General features: G+C 35.0%; 2 protein-coding genes across 28 annotated transcripts in view; one reads left to right on the forward strand and one right to left on the reverse strand.

Moving 5' to 3' along the window:
- ofcc1 (orofacial cleft 1 candidate 1) overlaps window positions 1-8,021 on the reverse strand; it is a 202,358-nt gene extending 194,337 nt beyond the window's left edge. For all 10 annotated transcript variants that reach the window (XR_015524744.1, XR_015524745.1, XR_015524749.1 and 7 more), the window contains exon 1: window positions 7,777-8,021. Coding sequence is in view for 6 of the 10 variants with exons in the window: in XM_087309188.1 (XP_087165314.1) it covers window positions 7,777-7,917 (141 nt within the window). In the remaining 4 variants the exon portion in view is untranslated. The remainder of the gene's footprint in view (window positions 1-7,776) is intronic.
- Window positions 7,892-10,000, forward strand: part of LOC147830999 (uncharacterized) — a 156,945-nt gene continuing 154,836 nt past the window's right edge. For 5 of the 18 annotated variants that reach the window (XR_015524750.1, XR_015524754.1, XR_015524751.1 and 2 more), the window contains exons 1-2: window positions 7,892-8,178; window positions 9,489-9,552. Coding sequence is in view for 3 of the 18 variants with exons in the window: in XM_087309206.1 (XP_087165332.1) it covers window positions 9,535-9,552 (18 nt within the window). In the remaining 15 variants the exon portion in view is untranslated. Of the gene's footprint in view, window positions 8,211-8,596; window positions 8,771-9,488; window positions 9,553-10,000 lie in introns of those variants that run through there. The other 13 variants (XR_015524752.1, XR_015524758.1, XR_015524756.1 and 10 more) reach the window with 3 other exon arrangements.

Consider the following 10,000-nt stretch of genomic DNA (forward strand, 5'->3'; position numbering starts at 1 on the left):
CTGTAGTGTATTTACTTGCCTCATCATGAAACTAATTCTAATTAGTATTTTTTTTGTGTGTGTCAATTGTGTCAAAATGTGTCAAATCAAGCACTAGGGTAAGTTGTACACATGCATTTTTTTCAACTTGTAAAAAAAAAAGTATTTTTTGCTTTTGCCTTATAGCTATTTTATGTAAATAATCATAATTATATTTATTTGGCTTTCAATGTATATCAACCCTCCCTTGGGCAGGTATTGAGTATTAAAAAGTCTCTTAAACAAATACATTTGGTTTGTACAGTGTATTTGTGGTGTCCATGTCAAATAAATAATGAATAAAATAATATAAGTGATAAAGAGTTTTGCTAAGGGTTTAATTGAGATGTATTGTTGGTGAACAGATGTGTGTTGGATCGATTGGATGGATTTACAAAAATGAAAATTAGGACCAGCTTAAAATGATTTAAGACCTACTCAAGAATTTTTCAGGGAATTTAAAACTTTAAGGCCTAAAATTTTGCTTTAGCACATGACATTTTAAGACTTTCAAGACCCCACGGACACCCTGTACAAGCATATTTGGTGAAAGTGTCATTTCTTTCATGGCAAGTTTGACATTTTCATGGAATTGCTCTAGAATGCATAATCAAATTCCAAATTCATGCTTGTCCACATTAGTTGATATATTTAAATGATTTTACCATTTAAGTGTTTACAATGAATTTAAACCATATTGTTGTTTCATGGTGGATAAATTTCTCAGTGTGTGTGTGTGTGTGGTATTCAACTCAAACTTTAGAATGGTGTATGATCATGAATTTTCACTACATTTTTAAAAGAGTAGTGAATATTAATCAAATGCACACTGTTAACAATTCCCTGTAGAATCGACAGTAGCTTGCAGCAGTTTACCAGTAACTTACTGTAAATAAATTACAGCAAAAAATACCGTATTTACATTTACAACACCATTTACCATGCTATAAATGCATTTACAGGATTGTATCTTTACAGTAAAATATACAGTAATTTTACATTAACATACTGCATAACTGTCTTGTAAAATACAGTTCACATTACAGTTAAATACTGTGCTGACAAAAATCAGTGTACAGTGTAGACTACAAAGTCCAACAACTGCTCCTATACAGTTAAAGTCAGAATTATTAACCCCACTTTGATTTTTTTTTCTTTTTTAGATATTTCCCAAATTATGTTTAAAAGGGCAAGGAGATTTTCACAGTATGTCTGATGATATTTTTTATTCTGGAGAAAGTCTTTTGTTTTATTTCAACTAGATTAAAAGCAGTTATTAATTTTTTTAAACACCATTTTAAGGACAAAATTATTAGCCCCTTTAAGCAATATTAAGAACTTGCCTAATTACCCTAACCTGCCTAGTTAACCAAAATAACCTAGTTAAGCCTTTAAATGTCACTTAAAGCTGTATAGAAGTGTCTTGAAAAATATCTAGTCAAAGATAAAATAAATCAGTTATTAAAAATGAGTTATTAAAACTATTATGTTTAGTAATGTGTAGAAAAAAATCTCTCTGTAAAACAGAAATTGGGGAAAAAATAAACAGGGGGGCTAATAATTCTGACTTCAACTGTATATGCATTAAGTTCTGTCATTTGAATTGATTTAGTCAGTTCTTAATAGGCTGATGTAACAGCTGAAAAAAGGAGACAGACGCTAACTGCTAATGCATGAGCCACAATTAACCAAACCCAAATGCCGACTGTGACACCAATTGTGTCTGCATCCGCTAAACAATTAAAAAAGAGCCGCGTGAGGTCTGCACGCATCTCTCTCATTATTAAATCTCAGATCTCACCATCGAAAGCGGAGGCTTTGGCCTGTCTGCATGTCTCTCTCTCTCTCAGTATTAGGCCACTGCGGCGTTCCCTGTCCCACCCTGCTCTTGGGCTAAATAAGCGTGCGCGCACACAGTCTGTTTGAAGTGGAAGTGTAGAGATCGATAGGCCGATGCATTAGCTCCCCACGCTGCCAGCACCAGGCTCCTGAAGGTCAGAGCCGCCAAGGGCAACACCAGGGGGCCACACCACAGTTTTTTTTTTTTCCTCCCCAAACTGCAGCACGGCAACAAACAAAAGCCCCTCAACTTTCGCCTGGTGGTTTGATTATTGTTTATAGATACAGTGAAGAAGGAAAGCATGGCCCGGAGGCAGCATAATTATTTGCAGCTGAAAACTCATATCATTATCAGCATGCCTCTAATTGCCAGAAGTAATATCAATGTTAGTTGATTAAATGAGAGCTTTTCGTGCTCTCTTCTTCTGTAAGATGCACAGAAATTGTTTTTTTTTTTTTATTCAGCATATGGAGTGGCATTTCATCAGACTGCAGCTGTTCAATTAACTATATTTTCTCTCTGTTTTAACTATAAACTGTTTAATTGATTTTTTTTTTACTTCAATGCCTTTGGCCCATGCATTCAAGGTCACTCAAACAAACAATGCGGCAAAATAAAACCTCTTCATTCTACAAGAATCTCCATTAAACATTGCATACGAATGCAAAAATAATCGAACCATGTTTCCGTCGGGATGAGCTTGGTGTGGGTGTGTGCGCGTGATGCTGATTTTCAGTGATTGATTAAGCAAATGTTTTTTTGGCCTGCACCAGGCCTTTTCCGCCATCGAAACGTCATGATATATTGTCATATTTTTTTAAGATTGTAATAAAGATGAAGCTATAAATAACATCCTTCATATCAGGGAAAAATACATAAACCTGAAGGCTTATTTATTATTCATGTCTAGATTACTCAAACATGAAAGCTGTAGCAGTACAATGCACTGAAATATATCAAATCTAATATTTGTATGCATTTCAGCTATGTCAGTTTAGCTTGTGATGCAACCAGGTCATCATAGGGGAATAAATGGATCAGTCCTGGCACAAAACACCTGGTTAGCAGGCCTCAGATTTCAGTTGAGGTGTTTTTTTTAAGCATTTGATGACATATAATTATGATATTACTTTTTTTACGCAGCAAGAAAAGTCATATTTATATCTGTAAAGTAAAGCTGCGCGATATAAATATTATTTCACCAGATGATTTGAATAGATTTATTTGAAAAGATGTTATTCATTTAGATCGACTGGAGTGATCAAGTATTTTTTCCATGCAGTGCATCTGCATAAAATATAATTAATTACAAGCATATATAAATACGACAGAGCAAAAACAAAAGATAAATAAACAGTGCTGGGGAGTATTCGAATATAGAAACTGAACAATCAAATGTAAAATAGCATGGTCATCATTCATTCATTTTCTTTTCGGCTTAGTGCCTTTATTAATCAGGGGTCGCCACAGCGGAATGAACCGCCAACTTATCCAGCATATGTTTTACGCAGCGAATGCCCTTCCAGATACAACCCATCACTGGGAAACACCCATTCACTCTTGCTCACACACATTCACTATAATTTAAGCTTACCCAATTCACCTGTCTTTGGAAGAGGAAACCCACAAGGTGGTAAGAACTTGCAAACTCCACACAGAAATACCATTTGACCTGGTCAAGGCTTGAACCAGCAACCCTCTTACTGAATTGCTAAATTGTCCATAGTGTATTTGTGCGAACGAGAGTGCATGGGTGTTTTTCCCGGTGATTGTGGCTGGAAGGGCACCCGCTGCGTAAAACATATGCTGGATAAGTTGGCGGTTCATTCCGCTATGGCGACCCCTGAATAATAATGGGACCAAGCCGGAAAAAAAAAATGAATGAATGAAAAATAAAAATAACATTTGATAATATCTTTAATAAATAATCTAATCCTGTGATTTGACTATTGCAGATAAACATTTCGGTATCAATACTTAAATGATATATTGTTCAACTCTAAGGTAATTACTGTTTAAGTAAATGTATGTGGTCTAGATCAGGGGTTCTCAACTGGTTTGGCCATAGGACCCACATTTTTACATGAGGTCATCAGGTCGCGACCCAAATTTTTAGGAACTATTATACAATTTTAAGAATTAAAATTAATTTGTATTTATTTGTTAACATACACAAGTAGTGACAGATAAATCATAGAAAAATCACCAAGACTCACAAATAAACACTATTTTATTGCTGTCATTTAATAAAATTTATCAAATTATAAAAATAGTACAAATGAAAAACGACAAATACTGTTAACAGTGGTTAGGGCAAGGAAAGGTTCAGTTACCATGAACTAAACTGAACTGTTAATAAAAAATGTTGTCTGGTTTTTAAATGTCGTTTTAATTTAGAAGGTTTCATGCTCTCTTGTGAGAGCACCTCACTACATATGACACACTGAGACTTTAAGTCTTTTTTTGTCATCAAAATATGTACGTACATACTTTACATATTCGGGGTTGCACTTGTGCTTCGACATATTTGTTGCAAAAATTAAATGAAATTTCACATGTCAAACGGTAGGGTTATCGCGCATGCATTTCAAAATAAAAGTCCAGTTTAAGCAAAATAGATTAAACTTTTGATATTTTTTTGACCACACACTCCATGACCCAATGAAAATGTTTGCACGACCCACTTTTGGGTCGCGACCCACCAGTTGAGAAACACTGGTCTAGAGTGTGTTCTTTAGAACGAATTCCGAATGGGAAAACAGAAATGTAAAATTCTAATCTAAAGTAATTCATTCATTTATTCATTCAATCATTCATTCATTTTCTTTATTAATCTGGGTTGCCACAGCGAAATGAACCGCCAACTTATCCAGCACATGTTTTACGCAGCGGATACCTTTCCAGCTGCAACCCATCTCTGGGAAACATCCATACACACTCATACAGACAATTTAGCTTACCCAACTCACCTAAACCACATGTCTTTGGACTATGGGGGTAACCGAAGCACCCGGAGGAAACCCATGCGAACGCAGGGAGAACATGCAAACTCCACACAGAAGCGCCAACTGACCCAGCCGAGGCTCGAACCAGTGACTTTCTTGCTGTGAGGCGACAGCACTACCTACTGCGCCAATGTGTCGCCCTAAAGTAATTCAAATATAAGTCAAAAATATATCCACAGAAGCGCTTTAAATGTAGATTTAATGCACTGCATATCATAAAACTTAAAACTAATACCTGCATTATGCCACAATATAATTAGCATTTAATATATCTTCATTCATTTTCATTCAGCTTAGTCTCTTTTTTAGAGGTTGCCACAGCGGAATGAACCGCCAACTATTCCAACATACGTTTTACATCTTCCAGCTGTAAGCCAGTACTGGGAAACACCCATATACACTTATTCACACACAAACTACGACCAATTTAAGTTTACCCAATTTACCTACTACATGGCTTTGGACTGTGAAGAAAACCAGAGCACCCAAAGGAAACCCACATGATTACAGAGAAAACATGACAACTCCACAAATGCCAACAGGCCCAGCCAGGACTCAAAACTGTGACCTTCTTGCTGTGAGGCAACAGTGCTCACCACCATGCCACCCCATTTAATAGACAGTTGAATGGAAAATTATTAGTCCTTCAGTAAAAATTAAAATAAACTGCACTTTAAGCTGAATATATTGATGAATAACTAAAAAAAAATATTTACTGTTAACTAGGCAAAGACAAGCCATTAGAGTTATTAAAAATTAATTAGTAAAATTATTATGCTTTAAAAAAATCTTCACTGTTTAACAGCAGTACAGCACTTAGAAAACATTTAAAAATAATAAATACAATTTCACAAAAGAGCTAATAATTCTGACTTAAACTGTAAAGTATATGCACATTCGTGTATTCATTTCGTCAGCCAAGGACCAAATAAAAAAGAAGCAAAAATATGCAGAAGAACGCCGCTTATGTAAACAGTAGAATGAGGCAGTGACTGGGTTTTAGAACACAGTTATTGATATCTGAGTGAAAACTACAGCTGTGATGTGTGTGTGTACAGAGTGTTTTACAGGCTGGATAGCTCAAAGGCTGTGTCTGCCGTGATATATTTAATATGCATGCTAAAGAGAGGAATAAGACTATTAGAGAATTTTCTGCTTTCTTTGAATGTGCCGTGCCTGCTCACTGTGATAAAGAAAAGAGGAAAGATTGTGTGAACGAGTCTGGCATGGAAAAGCATCTCTTTTAGTGGTCGTATTGTGCATGTTACTGACACAATTGTCAAAAGGACACCTCAAATTATTGGAAAAACTGGCCTGAGGTCATCATGAGTACTTGATCTTCAAAACACCATGACCACAGGGAGTATTTAGAGGACATCTTGAGGAGATTCCTGACAACGGCTGATTGTGTATTTACTTATAGACTTTGAATCTCTCTGATAACTGTGGTCAAAAACACAAACCAGGTCCAGCCAAAAGAAAAAGTACTTTAGTGAATACTGATTGTTTTAAAACGTGTATATGGAATTTAAATCCAGCTGTTAAGGAGCTCTAAAAAACCGCAGTGTTATTATTTAGCTCTATAGTCAGAGTAATGTTGATTCGGTTCAGATCAAAAAACGCTAAATTATGAAACAATTTTGATTAAACTAAATTACTTAGACATTAATTAGAAATATTGATCAAAACATTTCTCATCAGTCGTGTCAATCTCTATAGTAGCTAAATTTGAAATATAATTTGTCTTGGGTATATTTAATTGCAGTACATTTTGACAGAGTAAATAAGTTTTATAAGTAAATGTAAGTTTTAGAACTCTAGAATAAATATTTTCTAACTTAGCAGAGCAAGGAAATTTCAGAGCCTGTCTGATCTTTTTTTTCTGAAGAAGAAGAAAGTCTTATTTGTTTCATTTTGGCTAGAATAAAAGCAGTTTTCAACTTTTTAAAAACCATTTTAAGGTCAATATTATTAGCCCCTTTAAGCTATATTTTTCTACAGAACAAACCACCCTTATACAATAACAAGCCTAATTACCCTATCCTGCCTAGTTAACCTAATTAACCTAGTTAAGCCTTTAAATGTCACTTAAAGCTGTATAGAATTGTCTTTAAAAATATTTAGTCAAATATTATTTACTATCATCATGGCAAAGATAAAATAAATCAGTTATTAGAAATGAATTATTATAACTATTATGTTTAGTAATGTGTTGAAAAAAATCTTCTCTCCATTAAACAGAAATTAGGGAAAAAATAAACAGGGCGTGGGGGGGGGGGTCTAATAATTCTGACTTCTATATAAATGTAATACATACATTTGTGTTTGCGTTGTGAGGTTTTTGCAGTGCACGTCATTAAACCAATGAAGTTTCTGCTTCTCATTATTTTGAAGCATCAAAGAAAAGGAAAATGGGATTGTCTTAAACTGACGTATATGTAACTAACAAGATAAGGAGTACAAAAGTACCAAACACATTGCTTTTAACTTTTAATACTCTGTATATACGGTACGTATAGCTCTGGGGTCAGGAATCACTTCAAAGACAACAATATCCTCACAATTATCATTGTAATTAAATATTATTAGTGTTTTTAATAATAAATGAAGGTATAAGAACAGTAATAAAATGCATTGGTAATCACATAATGAATAATAAAAATAAAAAGGAACCCTGCAAGTTCTTAAAGAAATCAAGCCTCAGTCAAGAAAGAAAAAGTAGCAAGTAAAAGTAAGTTAATGTAAAGCACATAAAAAGTAAGAAGTAGTTACTATTTTAATGAGTAACTCAATATTGTAAGACATTACTTTCAAAAGTAACTTTCTACACAGCACAATGTATGACACAAAAAATATTTATATACATGGCTGGGCAATTAATCGAAAATAAATCGGGTTAGCGATTGATCTTACCTGTGACTCTAATGCAGGTCTTGACCATCTTGACAAGAAATCGCATACTGTATGTGTGTTACAGTAGTAGCAAATCTCCGAAGGAGGGCCAGAGGTCGCCCTCGTACGGAAACCCAAAAACGAAACCAAGGAAATGCCCATAGTTGCATTGTAAACAGAAGATTAACCCAGAAAGTGACTAGCGAGATAAAAAGGTATTGCTAGCATGACTTATTTACGTTTCTTAACTTGGTCTCGTGATGCACGCATTAGCCAATCACATTACGCATTTTATACTCCTTCCAGAACTGCAATAGAGGCGGCGTTAGCTTTAGCGGTCATGCTATTTAGGCTAAAGGTTGATTTAACTGAATTCATTAATTCAGCGTGACTAATGATCACATAACTTCAGAATCATCTGACGTAAGGATTTATTTCAAACAATTGTCTAATATGTGAGTTTGGAGTATAAACATGCTAGTATGTGGTATTTTCATGTGTAACTATACAGAGAAATGAGCAACTGTCATAAACGTTACCACTGAATGGCTATCTGTATTTCATTAGAATTATCAATTATTTCGATTTTAAACGCGGTTTTGCGTAGATGGTCTAGTGCAGGGGTTTCCAAACTCGGAGGGCTGGTGTCCTGCCTACTTTAGTTCCAACCCCAATTAAGCACACCTGAACCAGCTAATCAAACCGTTCTAGTGGGCAACCTCGGTCCTGGAGGGCTGGTGTCCTGCATATTTTGGCTCCAACTTTAATCAAAAACACCTGAACATGCCAATCAGTGTCTTCAAGATCACTAGAAATCTATAAGCTGGTGTGTTTGATTAACATTAGAGTGAGAGCTAAACTGTGCAGGACACCGGCCCTCCAGGACCCAGTTTGCCTACCCCTGTACTCTAAACTTCCAGGCAGGTGTCTTCAAGGAAGTTAGAGCTAAACTATGCACGACACCGGCCCTCCAGGACCGAGTTTGCCCACCCAAGTACTAGAAACTTCCAGGCAGGTTTGTTAAAGGAAGTTGGAGCTAAACTATGCATGACACCGGCCCTCCAGGACTGAGTTTGGACAGTCCTGGTCTAACGTTAGTGTATTAAAATTCTGTTCTGTTGTAAATGCTGCTCCCTCTGAAAGAAGGTGGTTATGCGCTTTATAATTCCTTTAGATTAAAATATATAATGATGCAATGGATAGCACGATCGCCTCACAGCAAGAAGGTTGCTGGTTTGAGCCCCGACTGGGTCAGTTGGCATTTCTGTCTGGAGTTTGCATGTTCTCTTCATGTCTCCCCATGTTGCGTTTCAGGTGCTCCGGTTTCTATAGGTGAACTGAACATGCTAAATTGGCTGTAGTGTATGTGTGTGAAAGAGTGTGTATCGGCGGTTGTTGGTGGTTCATTCCCCTGTGGATGAATGAATTAATAATATATATATATATATATATATATATATATATATATATATATATATATATATATATATATATATATATATATATATATATATATATTTTTTTTTTTTTTTTTTTTTTAATTAAAGCGGTCACATTAGACAATTTGGCACCCTCTCAGAAAAAAACCCAGATTATGATTTTATTTAATTACATTTTTTGTCCGTAATGTCAGACAGAAAGTCATCTCTTTGAGAAACTCAAATTTAAACAAAAGCTGATTTCTTTAAAAACTAAAAAACTAAAATATTTTTGACAACTATTTTGTATTTCAGAGTACATCATGCTGTGCGGACATCGAGGAACATCAGAACAGGGCTCATGATTCTTCCAATTAAGGTAAAAAATAGACTTTTTTTTTTTTTCAGCATAGGGGCAATTCCTAGGGTTGTAAATAGGCATGTAAAACAGTTTCAGGAGAATTGTTGCACTTAACCAAGCCACATGTGTTCTTTGTAGATATCAGAGAATAATGTAAACTGCATTCTAGTTTGCTTTTAAATACGCTATAGTTTCATTTATCTACTTGTAGCAATCTGTCATGAAATAGCCTAATATAGTATATTAAAAATGATTGGCCTCTTTGTATTCCGTGACAAAAATGACAGAATTAATACACAGCACAAAGATGGCAGGTTGTGGATGGTAGACATGCTAAATAATGTTTCGGGAATTTCTCCATGAACAGTTGAAAGAAGTTGATTGAAGAATTTTACAAGTATTTGATTTAACCGTTTACAGTAATTTCTGCAATATATATATATATATATATATATATATATATATA

Source organism: Danio rerio, chromosome 24, assembly GCF_052040795.2.
Source record: "Danio rerio strain M-AB ecotype USA chromosome 24, GRCz13ab, whole genome shotgun sequence".
In the NCBI taxonomy this organism is placed as follows: Eukaryota; Metazoa; Chordata; class Actinopteri; order Cypriniformes; family Danionidae; genus Danio; species Danio rerio.